Here is a 19,375-nt window from a genome sequence, read left to right as displayed (position 1 = left end):
CTGAGGCGGAGGGGCATCGATGGAAGAGGATTTAAATGAAGCAGAACAGGGCTGAAAACAAAACCGACCGACCCCCTTCCTGCGCTCGGAAATAATAATACCCTGCACTCTAAAAATATTATATTTTGCTCATTGAAGGCGGCTGCGCCCCTGCTGGGCTATTTGCATATAGAGCCTCTGCGTCTTGGATGCTTTTATTAAAGGCTCTGTTTTTTTAAGGTGATGTGCGAAGCAAAGAGCTGAGCAACGGAGTTAAATTTAGGCATTAGACGTGTGTAAGTTCCATTGTTTATAAATAAGGAGTTCTCTATGGCAAGGCAGAGGTGTAGATTTATGCTTAGACCTATTGAAATCCACGCTTCAGGTAGTAGTAACTTGGAAGTCTCATTCCCCCCCCCCCCCAGTTGGTCAGTTCTTAAAGGTAAAGGTAAAGGGACCCCTGACCATTAGGTCCAGTTGTGGCCGACTCTGGCGCTCATCTCGCTTTATTGGCCAAGGGAGCCGGCATACAGCTTCTGGGTCATGTGGCCAGCATGACTAAGCCGCTTATGACAAACCAGAGCAACACACAGAAATGCCGTTTACCTTCCTGCCGGAGTGGTACCTATTTATCTACTTGCACTTTGATGTGCTTTCGAACTGCTAGGTTGGCAGGAGCAGGGACCGAGCAACGGGAGCTCACCCCGTCGTGAGGATTCAAACCGCCGACCTTCTGATCATCCTAGGCTCTGTGGTTTAACCCACAGCGCCACCCATGTTCCCCTGGTCAATTCTTAGGCATGACTAAAAAGAGGCTGCAGTACTAGCCGTGTCCACCCAGCAGGAATAATTCCCAAGGAATTCAGTGGGATTTCCTCCAAGGAAAATGGGTTGCAGTCTTCCTCATTCGTAAGAATAGAGCTGTTGGAAATGGTCCTCCTGCCCAGAACTGGTGGCCTGTGTGGTAAGGTTACCAGATTTATTTATTTTTTCAATGAATCCGGGAACACTTTTCAACTTCAGTCATAATGGATGGATTTTGTCAGGGGACTGATTTGTAAATCCGGGGACTGTCCCCGGGAAAGGGGGACGTCTGGTAACCTTAGTATGTGGTATAGTGGTTAGTGTCAGACTAGGACCTGGGAGACCAGGGTTCAAATGCCCATTTGGCTATGTAGCTCAGTGGGTGACCTCGGGCAAGCCACTTCCTCTCAGTTTAAACTTACCTCACAGGATTATTGAGATGAGCGTCGCAACCCTATAGTCACCTTTGACTGGACTTAACCGTCCAGGGGTCCGTTACCTTTTACCTTACCTATTGTGGAGATTAGTAGAGGATGAGGAGAACCATGTACATTATGTTGCCTTGAGCTCCTTGGAGAACAAGCTGGGCTTTGAATGCAATAAATAAATAGCTCTGCTACCCTTTATAGTGGCATCCTTTGCTCCTGTTTCAGAAGACTATGGAGGATGCATTTACTCTTCCAAGCCTTCCCTTCCTAGATCTCCCCATCATGTCTTTGGCTATGTGCCTGATCGAGGATAAAAGCAGCTGGCCTTTTGGTTTACATTGCTTTGTTGACTTGGGCAATGCAGTTGTAGCCTCTTGGCTGCTCCTGCTTGTCAGTGTTTTCAACCAATGAATGAAGTCAGAGCTATGATTTATAAGTGAGTTGGTTTGGATAGACATTTCTGAGGTCCTAAAGAGCTGCTGGTTTACCCTCCTGTTTACTGATTCTGCTTATTTCCTACTCCCTGGAATCTGTATTTTACTTCCTTTTCCCAGCAACCAGGATGCATCTTTCTTGGGCTGGGTTCACCTGACATTGCATAGTCCTTGGAAGTTTCTTTCTGCAAATCATAGTATACAATAAGTATGTTAAAGAATCCCTCTTCTTCCCAAAAGGCAAATGTGAAAACTTTGCAAATGGGCTTAGACACATCTCCTGTTTTGCAGGAACTACAGACCAGACACTCATTAATAATTCACTGCATAGTTAACAATGGTATATACTGTATTGCTACCCAGAAGTATCTTTGTGTTTAATGGGGGTTACTCCCAGGTAAGTGGGCACAGGATGGCAACTGAGGCTTTGATTTAGGGTTGACATTTGGGAGGGAAGGGTTCTTGTGTATTTAACAGTTGTATGGCAGGGAGAAATTCAACAGGTTAAAACTTTTTCCTGTGTGGAAAATACAATTATGTGGAAAGCTTCACCATGACTATTTTCTCTAAATTTGTGTTATGTCATGCATGCCCCCATGATAGTATTACTGTATAATTTATAAAAAATGAACTGATGTTTTAAACCTTTTCTAGTTGTATGGCTTGGGAAAAATAAGTTTTCAGTCCTAGGCCTTACTTCTCAGTAGGCATGGTTAGAATTGTGCTGTTCATTTTCTCCCCAGCTGCCCAAGAACAAATTGGTGGGCCTCTGCTGTGCGTATGTGCTGTAAAACACATTGAAGTAATTACTTCCACTTTCATTTCCAAACAGTAGCTGTATTGATCCTTCAAACTAAAAACAAATCCTCTGTATATTCTTATCTGTGTGTAACCCCATCAAACTCAGTGTGGGTTACATCTAAGTAGAACTGCATAGGTTTGGGAATTCTAATATGAAGTAGTTAGGATGAAAATTGAAGCAGGTTTTTATTTTTATTTTTATTTATTCACACACACACACACACACACACACACACAGCACTTTGTTGTGGTCCATAGACCCCAAAAAACATACTTATTATTGTCTATACTTACAGCCCACCCTTCACCAAATAGTCCCTGGGTAGGTTATAAAATTGCCACAATTAAACAAGTACAATTGACATTTAAATAAATAAATAAAATCCACAAAACAGCCAATAACAAAGCAACAAAAGAATAGCAGGGCATCAACTATGACTTGACCCCACTGCCTGCAGTCCCTATCAAATTACTGCTCACCTTAAAAAAAGGAGTGTCCGCCCCTGCCTTAAAACATAACTAACAGGTAGAAATGCAATGGGAGAAGCTTTCCCCCCCAGAAGTGCATTTCTGCTATTGAATCGGTGCTTGCTGTGAGGCAATTAAATGTACACCAGCATTGCGGAGTGGGGGTGGGGTGGAATATGAAGCACTGCCTGGGGGAGGGGGAAGGTAATCCTTGTTTATTTATTTTGTGTGTTTGTTTTTGATAGAGGGTACAATTTCAAAGCAGCAGCAAAACAGAGACCCTAATCCAGCCTACTACTTTAATTCCGTTGTTACATTAATCCCTATGCATTTCTGTCAGTTTTGCCCCACATACAGAGGGTTCTGCCAACAGCAATCACAGTCTGCAAGTGGTGCTCAAGAAGCACTGTTGCTTTGTAAATGAATGTGATATTCTAGAGAAGGACTTGAGAGCATAGATATAGGAAAGAATAGCACGGAAGGCTCCCATTATGCGCAAGAGCGGACTGTCCTCCTCCTCCCACCCCTCATGCTCAGCTCAGCTCAATGGTGCCGCCTTCTGGTTGTTTTCTTGAAAGCTCGTTGCTGACACACTATTCTTGAGAATAGCATTTCTGATTGGAAATTGTGGGAAGGTCAGCAGCACAATAAGTGCTACAAATAAACTTCCACTTCTGTGAGAAGAGCAAAGCATTGTGGACTTGGTTGCTGGACTTCGTGGACCTGTCCAAGTCCATGTGCCCAGATGGAAGAAGAGGTTGCTGAGACATTTATGGCTCAGGGTGATTAAAAAGAACAAAAAGGGGGGTGGTAGTAAATCCTCCTGCTCTTTTTCAGTGTATGTTTTCCTATGAAACAGGAATTACAACCTGCACTGGTGTCAGCATTGCTTCAAATTTGGAAGGTGGTGATATGGTTCACTTTCTGCCCATAGCTTTATGCACATGCAAACAGTTCTGTATAATGAACTTTAAACTTGGATATTCTCACCAGGGTTAAACTGCAGAGTCCATGGGATTTATGGATCACTCTCTTTTAAGAAGAATATGTATCCTACCCTGCTCCTGATTTTTTTTTTTTGTTAACAGAGAAGGCCCCACACCATCACTTTCCAGGGTGTCTCTGTCTAAACTAGAGAGCTGGATTACTTCCTTTCTAGAGAGCAGGCCTATGAAAAATCTGGTATAGTCTTGCACAACTATTTTGAGTATAATATCTTTGTGGGGGAAACAGGGGAATGCGTAGTTGTACATAAGGAGTACGTGGACACTGCAGAAGGCATCCTTCCAACAGAAATAGCCAGTATTCATGAGAACGTACATATTCCTCATAATTGGATGCTTGGAAGTAATTTTCACTGAGGTCCCTAATTCCAATTAATGCATATAAGACTGAGGAACCACACAATCATTATGATTTCCAGGGCTTTTTTTCAGCCAGAACTCTGTTCCGACACCTCTCAGGTGGGCATCATTGCCATTCTAAGAGAACAAGGGAGGCGTTCATGGTGAGTTCCAGCATCTCTTTTTCTAGAAAAATGGCACCGACTATGCAAAAGCATTTTTCAGGGGCTTAGTGAAGGTTAGTGGCCTTCAAGTGTTCTACGTCCAGGGAATCCTTTCCTTGTGGATTCACTTGCATGAAACCTGTTACACATCTAGGATGTATTCTCAGGGTTGCCTAAGGAGGCAAATGCAAAGACAAGAGTGTGTTGAATACTTGCTTCCAACTGCACATTGCTGAAAACTGGTAGCCATGAGCAACCTGTTTTTGTTTTTTATCTGAAAACCTGAGCTCTGTGCAACATGATTTGTAAAGGAATTCTGTGCAGGTTGTTTCTGTCGAAATGAGAGACAAAGTAATGACTTCCTCAGTGTACTGTCAAAAGCTAAGAAGAGGGCATCTACACTAGACTGGCAAGTTCTCCCACTGTAGTGCCAAGCAAAGTAGGAACAATGTGGCATGTGGAAACCTGTGCTGATCTTGCTGCTTGGGTAGTAAAGACTATTATGCTTATCATTTCTACAGCACTTTAGAGTGTTCATAGTGGTTCACAAGCATTGGTATCAGTAATTCATTAGTTTATTAACCGCACCTTAACGACTATGGAGTCAAAAGATGGTTAAAGGTAAAGGTAGAGGGACCCCTGACCATTAGGCCCAGTCGTGACCGACTCTGGGGTTGCGGCTCTCATCTCGCTTTATTGGCCAAGGGAGCCAGCGTACAGCTTCCAGGTCATGTGGCCAACATGACTAAGCTGCTTCTGGCGAACCAGATTAGCACACGGAAACGCCGTTTACCTTCCTGCTGGAGTGGTACCTATTTATCTACTTGCACTGTGACGGGCTTTCGAACTGCTAGGTTGGCAGGAGCAGGGACTGAGCAGCGGGAGCGCACCCTGTCATGGGGATTCGAACTGTCGACCTTCTGATCGGCAAGTCCTAGGCTCTGTGGTTTAACCCACAGCGCCACCTGTGTCCCCACAAAGTGATCATCGTGGTCCCAAGCATTAAATGTTGATTCCTGAGACTGGAGAACTGTGAGATGGTGTTTCCAAACTGGAATTTATTGTGGAATTGATTCTGCTCTTATCCACACATGTTTTTCACAGCATCTCCATTGTGATGTCATCAAAATGCCAATACTCCCCTTTTTTTGGCATTTAATCTGGATTTCCCCTTACTCCAGCTAATAAAAACAACCCATTATACATTTGCAGTCACTGTTCGTGTGGAAGCTCATTAGTATTGTTTGGAGTGAATGGGTTTGTTTATTTTGGTGATGTTTCAGGGGCTACTCTCTGTCATCACACCCACACTTCCCTTTACTCCTTATCTGGGCACAGCCTAGCCATTTTGTTTCCGGCAGCCTGATACCAGATGAAAAGCACCCATTTTTACAGATTAATGCTTACTAAAAGCACATCAGTTCAGAGGAGCCATTCTCTCATTTACACAGTAAGCGTGACACATTGTCTTATAGACTGTAATCTACATATATAGTGGGCTTTTTAAAAAGAATACTAATAAGGAGGTTTTGCACAAGACCTATTGTGCAAGCCTTATATGAATCAACTAAATATAATGCTTGTGCAATACCTGGTTATTATTTAAATATTAAAATTGAATGGCAATGGGTATTGTACCCCAAAAGTCTCCATTTTGCCCATTGTGAATCAATATCACAGGCTGGAAATGTTAGTTCTTATATGGGAACTTTGTTCTTCCTGGGAACTTTTTCTTTCATATAAGAAAAAGTGTGTATGCACAAATACAAAAATAGTATATCCTCACAACAAAACAAAAGAAAAGTAGTGAAAGGTGGGGAGGAGTGATTTGAGTGGGACAAAACAGCAACTCAAATTATTCTCTTACAGACACCTGTTTTGTGATCATGTTGAAAACAAGAAGCCCAGTTTAAAATATTATTAAAGCAAGTTTTAGGCAATTGCCATAGTTTTGGAAGTTAAGCATGTCACAAACATGACACAGCAGCCAAATTATGGCCCAGGGTAATTTTACCAGACATACATAAACAGAGCATTTGGTTATCTCAATACCAAATCATATATTCAGCAACAATATCACTTTTCCTTCTCCCAGGTTCCTGTGAGTCCTAGATATTTTTTAGAATTTGGTATGGTATTTTTGTACCATTCCTTTATTTGGGACCGAGTTGTCTGCTCTACTGGTGTGGCTGTGGTGAGAGTACTAAAGCCTGGGTGTGATGCTATGCAGGGACCGGTTCGCATCTGGATTTACAGGCCAGTAGTGTGAGTTAGTGCCAATGGAGGGTTTTAACTGAAGCAGCTCCTCTACCACATTGCAGCTTAAGGGAGTGCTTTCTACTTTGGTTGGGACGGAACCAGAAGTTGAATGTTCTCTTCTGGTATGTTGATTAGGAGGCAAAAATGCACTAACTGTTTTTGAGCTTGTGCTGAATGGGATTTCAATGTGCTCGTAACATTTGTTGGCAGCCCTGGCAGCTTAAGGTTTCCGCTGGAGATTTGTTATGCCTTGTATGTAGCTTGTCTGGGTTTTTATTTTTTTTTAATTGCTTAAAAACAACTATCTTACAAATGGTAAGGTGTCATGTTTACGAGCTGCCATTGATCTGCCTCCATTAAAAACAGTTTGCAAAGAATGAAAATATTTTTTTCCATTTGTGTTTGCATTGCACTGGTTTAGAGCTGAGAATCTTGCTTGCTTGAATACGGTGGGAAGATGCACAGCAATTGTTAAGGCAGACTTGGTTCCTTAGTGTTCCTCAGATGCACTGCTAAGATGTGGCTCAGGGGGGCCAGATCTTCTGCACCAAGCCCCTGTTTCCTTCCCCTTTCACCTTCTTTTTAAAAACCTATTTTTCTTTGCTTACAAAGTGGCTGAGCACATGGCAAAGCACAGTGTTGATGAGACCCCCAACCACTCATCAACTTGATTTTCCCAGAAGCATCTATACATATAAATTTGTGTATGCAATTATTTTATTAGCAAATTTGTGTCATGGGTCTTCTTATGCTCTTAAATAGGAGTGGCCAAGTTTATTAGCTTTTGAGCCACATAATTGAAGTATTTGCAGAATGAACAGAAGCACTGCCTTCTTTGCCTTCCATCCCTCAACAAGTCCTGCAGCTACCATTCTTCCCTCTAGTCTGGCCCAACAATCTTTGCCCTGAGCTCCAGAATCTCCCTCCACCAATGAGACAACAGATCACAGTCCCTTTCCTTCTTTGCTAACCATGTCTCTTCTCAATGTGCAGTGTACCTGGGAGAGGAGATGAGGAAGATTGAAGAGCTCGGCCTCACGGCACTAATGTATATGCACACTTAAATACATCATACACAGCCCATTCCTAAGCATGCTTACTCTCTGAGGTCCTATGGGACTTTCTTCCTACTAAGTATGTGCATAGAAATGCACTGCAGCAGTGATTGCATTTCTATTTGTTGTCTGAAACCATCTGGGATCTGTGCTTGGAACTGCTTAAGAACAACCTGTCACTGCTGAGCTGTGGCTTGCTTCTCAGAGTGAAGTGCCTGGATGAAAGCACCATGATTAGGTAAAATAAACCGTTAGGACTATTGTTGAAAACATTTTATTATCTGGAACTGAAGCCGTAGCCATTAGCAGAAGAGCAGGGGAGGTGGGAGGAAGTGACTGAAAATAATTTCTTTACTCAGAGCTTTACTAAGCAGAGTGTATGGAAATCCCATAAACTTGGAGGGCTTTGCTTTATTGACACAATCTTTCCAGCTCTTTAGATTGCAGTATAAAGTTATATTTAGTTCTTCAGATCATAATGTTCCCAACAGTGTACAACCCAAATTCAGCAAAGCATTTGGGCATGTGCTTAACTTCAGGCCCTTAAGTAATCCCATTGCTGGACTGCAAAATACTTAAGCATGCCAGTGCGTGGGCTTCTTCTCATTTTGCACTTTATTGACTGGCTCAGAGGTAAGCCCTAATACAGCTTTATGTATGCCACAGAGATTCTCTTTAGGCTGAGAGAGCTGTGGCATATACATTTTTAAGCAATGGACTTAGCTATTTTTAGAGGGTTTGTTTCCATTTTCTAAATGCATCCGATCAATAGATGTTTTGTACAACTCCAGAAATACAACATATGCCTATTTATTTCATTTTTATTTGAAGAATGTGTGCAGTGCTATCTAGCAAGAAGGAGAGCCCCTAATGAGCAACTATATATAAGACAGTTTCCGTCTGATTCTTTGGAATCCAGAAGGAACAAACAAGCTTCCTCCCACTGGCTCTAAGATTTCTTTTTGTACATGGTGTTGGAAACTTGTGCATGCAGTAATGGCACTAACAGATGGGAGGTTTAATGCATGAAACCAGACCTTTTGAATAAACATTTGCTGAAATTGTTCCTTTGTGATAAACAGAGGTCCAGGGTGGAAGGAGCACTGGTCTGGCACCAGATGTCTTAACAGAGCAGTATGAGCACTTTCAGACAGTTGCTGGTGAGGCTCAGGTGTGTCAAATCACCCACAGCCCACAAAAGGACAGTGCCCATCCCTGCAGTAGGTTCAGTAGAATCAGTAGTTTCAGAATAGGTAGCACAACAATCACCACACCAAAACAGCCATAGTAGCTATAAACACACAGGTTATTTGTTACCTTTGAACAACAAACCAACACCACCAGAACTGGCTTATGAATATAAAGAACATTTTTACTGGAATAAGTATATACCTTCATAAACCAACTAGACAATGAGCAAACTAAAGTGCAATGTGCATAATCAAGCCTGGAGATACTCATAAACATAGAATGTACCAGTGTCTCTCTTGTTGCTATACTGGTTATGTATGCGATAAATATGTCATAACACAGCTGTGCTTGTGGGATTTTATATGTTGGCAGTACTACCCATGCAATCAGGACTAGAATTTCTGAGCATAGCATAGCGCGGGTGGCGCTGTGGGTTAAACCACAGAGCCTAGGACTTGCCGATCAGAAGGTTGGCGGTTCGAATCCCCGGGATGGGGTGAGCTCCCATTGCTCGGTCCCTGCTCCTGCCAACCTATGGTGACTTCAGCAGTAAGCCAGTTCAGTCTTACTTGCTTTATCAGCTCCTAGAGTGTTATCATAAGTCGGGTAGTAATAACCACTTTGGCTGTCATACAGCATGAAATTGAAACCTATGATTTTTTAAAACACTTTCCCTAAATGGCCAAGCAATATTGAAATCATTTCTGTGGAGTGTAAAATATCGAGCTTATTTTATTTCATAAAGGAATAATTGCACAGTGCAAAAGTTTTAAAATGCAATTAAGATCCCAACTTGCAAAGTTTGCCACAGAAGCAGGGCTGCTGTTAACAGGCTGAATATTTACAGGTTTAATAATGGCACCAAATCCCTTTCTCTGAAGTTGTTACCTACAAACCTGGAGCTGAGACAGTGAGCCATATAATCAAAAGCTTTGCAAAAAGAGGAAGCAAAGAGAAAATGTGAACCTTCAGTTCTCTGGGGATAAGATCTATTGTCTGGACCAAAAGTTTCACACTGTTCCTCTTTTGTCACTGCCCTTTTCCTCCATCAGTGGAGTCACTTTAAGCTGCATTTAGGAACATAGGAATCTGACTTATACCAAGAGAGTCAATTGGTCCATTTAGCTGATTATTGACTACACAGACTGGCAGTGGCTCTTGTCAGGCAACAGTCTCGCCCAGCCCCTACCTAGGCTTTGTACCCATAGCAGGTATCTATGATTGAATCATCTGTACACACCAACATTTCCTCATCTAGTTGTAATAGATTGAAATCCTAACCTCACTGAATTCAATAGGGCTTACTTTTGAGCAGACGGGCTTCAGATGGCACTGCTACTTGCTACACATAGCAAAAGATAAACTAACAACATTTGCAATCCTACATGAAGGGAAATTGAACCCATGTTATCATTTCCAGAAGTGAGTAAATTACTCCATGCAGGACACTGGGCAATTCATACTATGAAGTAGTGTCGGGCAGCAGAAAACATGGCATAGAATTGTTCTTATAAGAGGGAGTTCATGCAAGATCACCTATTGTCTGTTAACTGAAGTTTGATCTATGTAGGCGCTTCCTAATCCTTCTCTCTCATTAATAACCAATGTAAAGTTTTGTGTGCTTTAGTTGAGATTTGATTTAGAGAGGTACATGGTGCGGAGGAAGACGTTGGTTCACTCAATTAATTTTAATTGTATATAAGTAGTTGCAGAACTGATCCAGGGATTGAAGGGAGAAAAAGGAAGGGAAGTATGTCGGCGATGAATGGGTCCTAACAAATAAGCAGGCATTTACCATAGGTGGATTATTTGCAGAAGGAGGGGAAAATGTTGCTGCATAGTATGAACTTGTCCTATTTTCAGACGGCTGTTAAGTAAGCCTCCAATGACTAACTGAACTTTTAACTAAAGACTGCAATAATTCACTTATTCATTCATCTGCTGTGTATATATTGTCATTTATTACCACATATTTTGTATTATGTCTCATTTGCTCCATCTCCTATCAGAGACAGTTGAGATGGATGAATGGCACCAAATCTCTCATTCCTGTTTGTCTGACAATTCTGCGTGGAATATTCAGGGGAGGGGTATACATGTATATATCCAGTTGGGAAGCATGTGGTTGCAAGTGGCTACATACTCTGCTATATCCTCTTATGAAGAAAACACAAAATATCTTTAACTGTGCATAGGCTTCCTCAGTTGACTGGGCAATTGTGCTTTCAGGCTAAAGGGAAGGAATATACAAACACAGCAAGTTCCAAGCTGAAGGAAACAAGCAAGCTCCCCTCTCCTCTTCCATGAACATCTTCCAGTTTCACTTGGAAATAATACCACCACACGTGCTCATTTCCCTTTCATGGTTTGTAATTTGTTTTATTTCTTCCTTTAAACATCCCTTTAAGGGTGAAATGAAATCCAACCATTTACAGAGAAAATGATTTCAGAATGTACACTTTGATTTTTCCCTTACAAAAAAATTATTAATAATTGGTATTTATAAATTAGACTTTAAAGGGCTTCTTCAACTTATTTGGCAAGTCCCATGTATTCCTTAGCCAACAGGGGGCACAAAAGCTATTTCTTTGTGCTGGGACAAGAGATCCCGTATCCTTTCTTTAAGAAATGAGCTATTTTCAGGACTTTCCACGGTAGAATGCTGCTCAATTGTTCCCTCAGGAATCATGCTGGATAGTGGTGTGCACCCTTGTTGCAGGTTTTTCTTCATATCTCTTTTAGGCTGATTTACCAGCCTTGTTCCCCCCACCCCCACCTATGAGAGAGTTCTGCATCAAAATTCTCTCTAGCTTCTTTATGGCAGGGGTGGCAAAGTCATAGCCTTCCAGATGTTATTAGACTACCACTGCCATCACCCCAGACCATTGGCCATGCTGGCTGGGGTAGCTGGTGGTTGACTCCAACATCATGTGGAGGGCCACTGGTTTCCCAGCCCTACTTTTATAGCGTGGTTATGGCCCATAATGCCTCCCCCTCTTCCCCCCAACAAAACTCATCAACTCCATGTTTTCCCTTTTTAAGATCCTTCAGAGTTTGAAAAGAGCTCCGAAGGTTGAGTGGAGTACCATTCCTTTTTCCCAAACCATTCAGTTTAAGGTCTATAAAGCCATGGCACCTTGTCCCTTCCAATCCAATCCAGAGTGTGACTACTTCCACGATTACTCCAGATCTCCACCAGTAGAGGACAGACAGAGAAATGAAGTTCGGCAACTGCCTAGGAGCAGGCAACGAGTGAAAATTAATGGTATTTCAAGTCTGAGCTCTAGATTCGCAATGAAAATGCCGTAGTTTCACCAGAAATGCTTCAGAACATCCTTATGTGCCTGCTATAGAAAAGAAGTTATGAATCTTCCAGTTTTCCTTTTTCAGCAGCTGAATACCCAGTCTTAATGACAGTATCGGGAAGACAAGGAGCTACACAGCAGAGAGAAAATATCTCTTCCATACAGATACACAGAACTAAAAAGAACAGCCTATCCAGCTCTCTGCGCAGTGCCAACTTTGTCCCTTGTAACTGGATAAGGTGTGAAGTAGCCCCCAAGGTCACAGAGAACATATGAATATGAGTAAGAATTAGTACAAATTGATAACCAGTCACATAAGTTGCTGCCTGTATTGGTCAAGGGATGAAACGATGCTTACAAGTAGGTCAAAGGAGCTCTTCTCTAATGCTTAGTTCATATAAAGAGCAGATAAGACGAGGAAACTGTTCCTGGACCATACCCATTTCGTACTGCAGCTATGGGATCTTATAGCAGAGTGCCAGCTCATTGGTGAGGGTGGGTAGGAATCCCTAGAGACACAAAACAAACAAATCATAGAAAAGTCTATGGTGGCTATAATTCTTCTCCCTCACATCTTTCTCTCACACAGGGAAGCTAGTTTTGTTTTCAGATAAGGAAAAGCATTCAACCCCCCACATACCTTGCAACTTAAAAAGAGGTAGAGTCAAAGACCAATTTCACAACCTCATTTTGTACAAATCAGGTTTGAAGACAGTGGAATGTGGCACTATGGGAGATAGAGTTTCTCTGAACAAATGGGAAGTTATCCTCTAAATCCTGTCTACAAAGTGGGCACTCTCTCCACAGTTACTGGCCATAGTTGCTGTCACTGGCCATGACAATACTTCTGGAGGTCTACTAGGGATAAGTGAGGTGGGTCTGTTGTGGGGAAAATGGGAAAGAGATACTCCCCAACTTCTTCCAGCTATTCATGGAGAGAGGAGACTCAAGCTAGCTCTGCTACAAGTTATATGCTGGCATTCATGAGGATAGTGCATCATGATGGTTATAGTACTATTGGTACACTTGCAAGTAGCAATTATGCAGCACTATAACAAAGACTGCTCCAAACCTTTCTGCATAGCAGGAAAGAACTCTGCTAATACTTTTAAGTCAGCCCACCCTTTGCCCATTTGAAGTGGCATGAGTTATTCTAAAAACCAAAGTTCTTTCCAAACACTCATCAATACAGTTAAGACACGACGTCACTGCAGCTGCAATGCTGAACACAAATTCTGTGTATACATTGAACTGATGGAGGGGCAGGCACTAAATAACCACTTGCACAGCATCAGCTACTCATTAGTATGCAGCCACTGACACACTCCAAAATGAGGCTGGCTTTGCCCACCAACCACACCAAGGGCTCATCCACACTTCTGTCTGCCCCACTGCTTTCTCATGGGAAAACCCATAGTTTAGTGCTGAATTGGAACAAACCGCAATCAGCAAAATCACTCAGACCTCTGGCTAGAAAGCAAGGGACAAGTGGAAGTGGGGACGGACCCTTAATTACCTTTGTAATGATGTGCAAGGATCTCAGATTCTCTACGTGGTACCAGCTGGGTACAGTCTTATTACAAGATGGAGGCTGAGCACACCCTGATTTTTCTACATCAGTTGTTCCTCTACAATTGTGCCTAAAGGATCTTCCATTAGGGCAGGTTCTTCAATCATCTCGGAGCTCTCCTCTTCTACCTGTTGCATACACATTTAATATTTGACTCACTCATTTTCCATTGACTCTGCAAGTCAAGGGGTAAAATTAGGTGCCTAAATTACTGGCTTGCCAAGATACTTCCCCAACGTCGTTTCTCCTTTAGCCACTATTGGCCACCCCCCACCAGAATGCAGCAGTCCAAAGGCTTTTCTATTAGTGCAAAGTTCCTTAATGTGGGACTCTGTTCCCACTACATAATAAATAATTAAATAGAGGGTTCTTAAACTGGAAATGTTAAAAAAAACACACCATCGTACGCAAAAGGCAGTCCTATTTTTTAAAAAGCAAAGCTTTTACTGTAAATTCTCCTTTTCTTCCCCTACCCCCAACCCAAGAGGTCAGTTTCAAGTTTCACTTTGGTGCAGTCAAAGAAGGGGACCAGAACAAAGAGTTCTTTCAGTGTCCCAAAGGAATTCAGCGCTAACTTATCCAATTACAATGGGATCTGTTGCTTGCACACAACGGGGCGGGGGGGGGCAAGCCCCCCACCCCAAGGAAGGGGGAGAGTTACGGAAAGTATAGCGGGGCTAGGAACAGCCTGGCTGTCTGTGTGTGTTGCGCTTTTCAGTGACAGATGGAGCCTAGAGACAGCAGTGATGGGAGTATTACGAATTCATGAGCAGTAATTGTGAAAGCCCTAGATGTGCACAAAGCATGCCCTGTAGAGCAAGTGCAAGGACTGAAATGAACAGCGGGCTGGATTGGAGGAAGGAGCTTGGTTTGCAGGAAAGCAGCACAATGCTGAAGATATGGTGAAGTCATCCCCTTGGTCCTCATTTCTTGAAAGGCTATTTTTCTGAATTTTGTCCCAACACGCTGCAGGCTCACAACCAAGCACTGCAGCATAGCCAAAGCTCACATTCTCCATGTCCCAAGAGCTGGAGCCCATCTCTCCCCCCTCCCCCTCCCTTGCCTCTCAACACACATCAGTAGTGAAGGAACATACTGCAACGATTGTGTTAGGCAGGCTGGGTCATGAGAGCTGAAGGTCAAAGCCTAGATTCCCATTTCCTCCGAAGACTGAAAGAAAACTATTCCCTCTGTGTAGTGGGCCTTTGTATGGCAGTACTGGGAACCAATGGTGCTTAACAAACCTCCATTTGTCACCAGTAGCTCCTTTGCTATTGCTGCACATACATTTTGGAATAGCCGCTTGAGATCTGCTCCATCAACTCTACACCCCACTGTGCCCGCTGTACCCAGTATGGTTCAGGATCCCTCTCCTTTAACCCAATGAAGATCTTCTCAGAGAAAAAGCATGCAGCCCATTCCATGGGTCATTTTAGTGCAGCCTTCTCCAACACGGTGGCCTCAAGATGTTTTGGACTGTAATTCCTATCAGCCCCAGCCAGCATGGCCAATGGTCAGGGATGATGGGAGTTTGAATCCAACAATACTTGAAGGGCACCAGGTTAGATAAGGGTGGTCTAATGCTTCAACAGAGAAAGGAACCATGTACAAAATTTAGCATTGCCTTAGAGTGGTGCACAGAGTTAGGTTGGCATCACCAGCCAATCCATTCACCCATCCAACAAAAAGAAAAGGGGCTTCAAGTGAGCTCAGCTTTAGGCCGGAATTTCCTTCATTTTAAAGGCATAAAGGTCAATTCATACAACCATTTTTACATGGCACAGCTAAACGCAAGATGACTTTGGTTGGTGCAGGGAGCCACTTCTCCCACCACCCCTTGGCTCAAACCCACAGGCCAGAAAGTTTGCCACTAGAAGAGGTGTAATCATCTTGAGCTATCCAAGCATTCACAAGACCAGCAGCTGCACCAAAAAAGAAGAGTCAATGCAAAGGGATTTCATCACATGAAAATGGTAGAGCATGAACTGGCTGAGCGCATCATGGAGACAAAGCATTAGGAGTGATGCCAAAGGAAAACTATAAAGAAGACACAGCACTTTCTGTGTCTTTTATAGCGATCAGGAATAATGCATTTGAAGGGCAGGAAAGACAAAGGGAACGAGAGAGAAAACACACACACACACACACCACACATCTGAGTAACATACTGTTCCAGTGGCAAGGAACCTGTGTGCACCTCCTATTGCTGCACACACATCACCCATTTTTTGCAGTTAGCATAGTAGCTCACTGTTTAATATATTTCCTTAGCAGCAAACATAACATGGGGTTTACAATACATTTCACCCTGACTCCATATGGTAACTTAAAAGAGACATAGTGGAGCCTCTTCACCAAAGGAGAAAGGATGCACACCGTAAATGGAATACTTAAACGCTTGGCTCTTACATCAGCCTCATCCGCCACACACCCTGTCCCCTCTACTTGCCTATGCAAACCACATTATAGGCGTGCAAGTGCTAGACTTCCAATATAGCACTGTCCTCAAAATGGTGGCATCATAGAGCCAAGTACCTTTACACCTCTCCTGTTCCAGAAGTAGTAGAATGGGCGCTGTAGCTTTAGCATCCTAATATCTCCTTTCCTTAAAAGCAACTCTAATTATGACATGCACACTGTTTTAACTGAAAATGTAAACAGCACATTTTGTTGTCGTGGAAGAGAGAAAGTAGGACCTCAGTGGGCATTCCCCTTGCAAGTCTGTGGGCTACAGCCCTACTGTCATGTTCCTTCCACATTAGAGACTGGCTACCAAAACTATCCATTAATGAGCAAAACCAGACAGCTTTTCGACCTCCATAGCCTGCCACTTTGCAGAGAGTTTTTCCCTGAATGTTCATCATCATCAGGTGGAAAGCAGAGTTCTTTGGTGCTACCATGCTCCCAGTTTGTGTGCACACCCACACTCAAATGTAACAAACACACGTGGCAAAATATACATATCCTAGACAGACATGACTCCTGGAGTCACCTACTAAAGTTCTTTCACACTTATACACACATTTCCTAGTGAAGCTGCCAGCCACCTGTTCTGGCTCCAAATAAAGAGCATTGTATCCAGGGACACGGTGCTCTTTGGCCAAACACCACCACATGCTCTTGAAACGACCAAGACAAGAAGAGTCCACACATCTACCCTGACCTCTGTCCATAACCTCTATGGGCTGAACAAGTGGCAATATGCTAGGAGAGCAGAACTTAATTGGACACCCATTGGTTTCAAATGACTCAGATGAACATTGGCTTTTAGCAATGGAGTTTGACATCACGCCCACCTAAACTACAAAGACTCGAGGCTTCTGCACCCTCACACATCCAGCTGTGTGCTCCTTCTCATCTCCATGTCACACAGAGAGGCGCTACCTGTCTTAAGAGTTTTCTTCCATCCCACAAGAGAGGTGAAGGAGCTGTACCTCCTGCTGGTTCTCAGGGCCAGTTCCTGCATCCTCTGGTCCTTGTTTACATGGTTTGGAATCTCCCCCACACCCAGACACACCCAAGTATATTTTCTGGGATGGGGCAAACAGAGGCTGGAGAGAACACACACTTCTCCAAGAGGAGTGGGTGGGGAGGGGGGGAAGAAAAACAAAAGACGTACCCCACTTCCCCCTTTTTCCATAAAGTCCCATGCAAGCCCCACTCCCCTCACCCAGCCCCCTCTGCTTTCTGGTAAGGGTTCTCCAATAAGTAACTAAATCGCTGGTAGTTCTTCAACAGATATTTGGGGGCATACATTTGTTCTTTGGGGTCCGCAGCAGGGTACTCTTGGGTGGTGCCATCAAACCACCCGCCAGTCCGAATTAGCTCCCGGATATAGTTAAGGTCCCGCTTGTCCTCGTAGTCACCCCAGCGGGGGAAATCCCCATTCTGGGCTGACACCAGTTTGAAGTAGATTCCTTCTGGTGTAAAGCACCAAGAGCAGTGCCAGCCAGCAAAATGGAGCGGGCTACCCAGTGACCACTGCACCAGGATGTGACCTGTGCTGTTTTCATACTGCCGAAAGCCTGGCATGGTGTAGTACTCCCTCCGGCGCAGGCGAATCCCATCTGTGGCGTAAACAGTTTGGAGCATCCCCACCGTGCAACCAGAAACCACCTCCAGGGTGCCGGGCTGCTTCCAGAAGAATCCGTAGAGGGATTTGCGCATGTGGAAAGCAAAGGGCTCCGTCCAGCCATCGTAGAGTTTGAGGAAGAGCACGCCGTCGCGGGCCGGGATCTCGTCGGCGTCGTCAATTATGAAAACGTCATCGGGCCGCAGATTGCGGAAGCGGGAGATGCCATCCCGAGTCAGGAAAGTGCGCAGGTAGTCATCGGCAATCCAACCATCCTGGCGCCCACCTGGGGGGAAGTGATCCAGGAAGACATAGAGCAGCTTGTGGCGGATGTAGTCAAAGGAGCCATTGAGAAGCATCTCGCGGAACTTGAGGGGGCGTGGCTCACCATATGCGGTGAAGTTGGACTCACAGACCACAAAGGCATCTACCACATCTCCCAGCTCGTGGAAACGCACGTCCAAGAGGTCAAATTCGTGGTTGACGTTGATGGCATTAATGACTCTCCGAGGAACCTCCCGCGGGGTCAGCCGGTCTTTAGTGGGGAGGTTCGAGTACTGGACCACGGTGGGCACCCCGCAGCTAGGCCCATGCCAGCCAGGCAGGCATACGCACTCCACCCACTTGCGCCGCTTTGTCCCATTGGTGCTCAGAGGTTTCCGGCCTGTCCGCCCCGAAGCAGCTCCTTCTATTTTCTCCTCTGGCCGGCCCACTAGTGGCTTTTCCAACACCTTGGTGCCTGGTTTGAAGCAGACACCGCCAGCTTTGGTATGCACAAAGTATTCCGCCGTGTCTTCAGGCAGCACAAACTCGGCTCTATGCAGCTCTTCGCCAGCTCTGCTTGGGGAGAGGGGCTGGAGCAGAGGTGAGTGGGAGTACAGCGGAGTACGGAGGAATTCCGGGCCCCCAGGCTCAGGGCTGACCTGAGGTGTGACGGGTGCATTGTTCCAGAAGAAGTTGGAGACCAGGTTGGGGCTAAGCGACGCCAGCTCCCTGGGGAATGTGACATAGGAGAGGGCCTTCAGGAAGTGAAGGAAAGAGATGAGGCAAAGACCAGCCATGCACAGAGTCAAAAAGAGTTTGTGGCGTCTCATCTTCATCCTGGGATGGGAAGGAGGGAAGACAAAGGGAAAGAAAGAGAGAAGTTGGGTTAAATATTTCCTAGCCCACAGAGATTGTTTAATCATTGGTTGGGCAAAAGGCAGCAGTGCCATCAGGGGCAGAAGCCAAGCCCCCACCACCACCCCACTCAGCAGAATGAGCTAGAGGTCCCCCTGTTATAAACAAAAATTGCCCTTTTCCCTTATGGGGTATCCAAGAGCCCACATAGAGTCCTTACATAGGTTCCCTATTGGTAGGAGAGAATAACAGAGGCCAACCAGAAAATATTGAGAAGCAAAACAGCTAGTAAGCTTGATTTTTATTGATCTGTTGCAACAGGGTGCTCCCCTCACCCGCAGGAGAAAGGAGCAACCCAGAAAAATGGCATGCAATGCCTTATA

The 19,375-nt window shown here is 44.2% G+C and overlaps 1 protein-coding gene and 1 long non-coding RNA gene across 3 annotated transcripts in view; one reads left to right on the top strand and one right to left on the bottom strand.

Moving 5' to 3' along the window:
- Positions 1-5,205: 5,205 nt before the first annotated feature.
- On the top strand, positions 5,206-11,257 carry LOC308457521. Its single transcript, XR_013976960.1, has 2 exons — positions 5,206-7,973; positions 11,156-11,257. It is a non-coding gene; the product is annotated as an uncharacterized lncRNA (long non-coding RNA).
- Positions 11,258-16,063: 4,806 nt separating this feature from the next.
- The window catches only part of MGAT3 (beta-1,4-mannosyl-glycoprotein 4-beta-N-acetylglucosaminyltransferase), a 46,280-nt gene continuing 42,968 nt past the window's right edge, over positions 16,064-19,375 (bottom strand). For both annotated transcript variants that reach the window (XM_080971394.1, XM_080971395.1), the window contains exon 2: positions 16,064-18,974. In XM_080971394.1, the coding sequence (XP_080827520.1) occupies positions 17,468-18,973 (1,506 nt within the window). In that variant the 5' untranslated portion in view covers position 18,974 and the 3' untranslated portion in view covers positions 16,064-17,467. The remainder of the gene's footprint in view (positions 18,975-19,375) is intronic.

This window comes from Podarcis pityusensis (genome assembly GCF_964106645.2).
Source record: "Podarcis pityusensis genome assembly, chromosome: 10".
Lineage (NCBI taxonomy): Eukaryota > Metazoa > Chordata > Lepidosauria > Squamata > Lacertidae > Podarcis > Podarcis pityusensis.
Note: the sequence above shows the minus strand (reverse complement) of the source record. Positions and strands in the feature narration are given on the sequence as shown.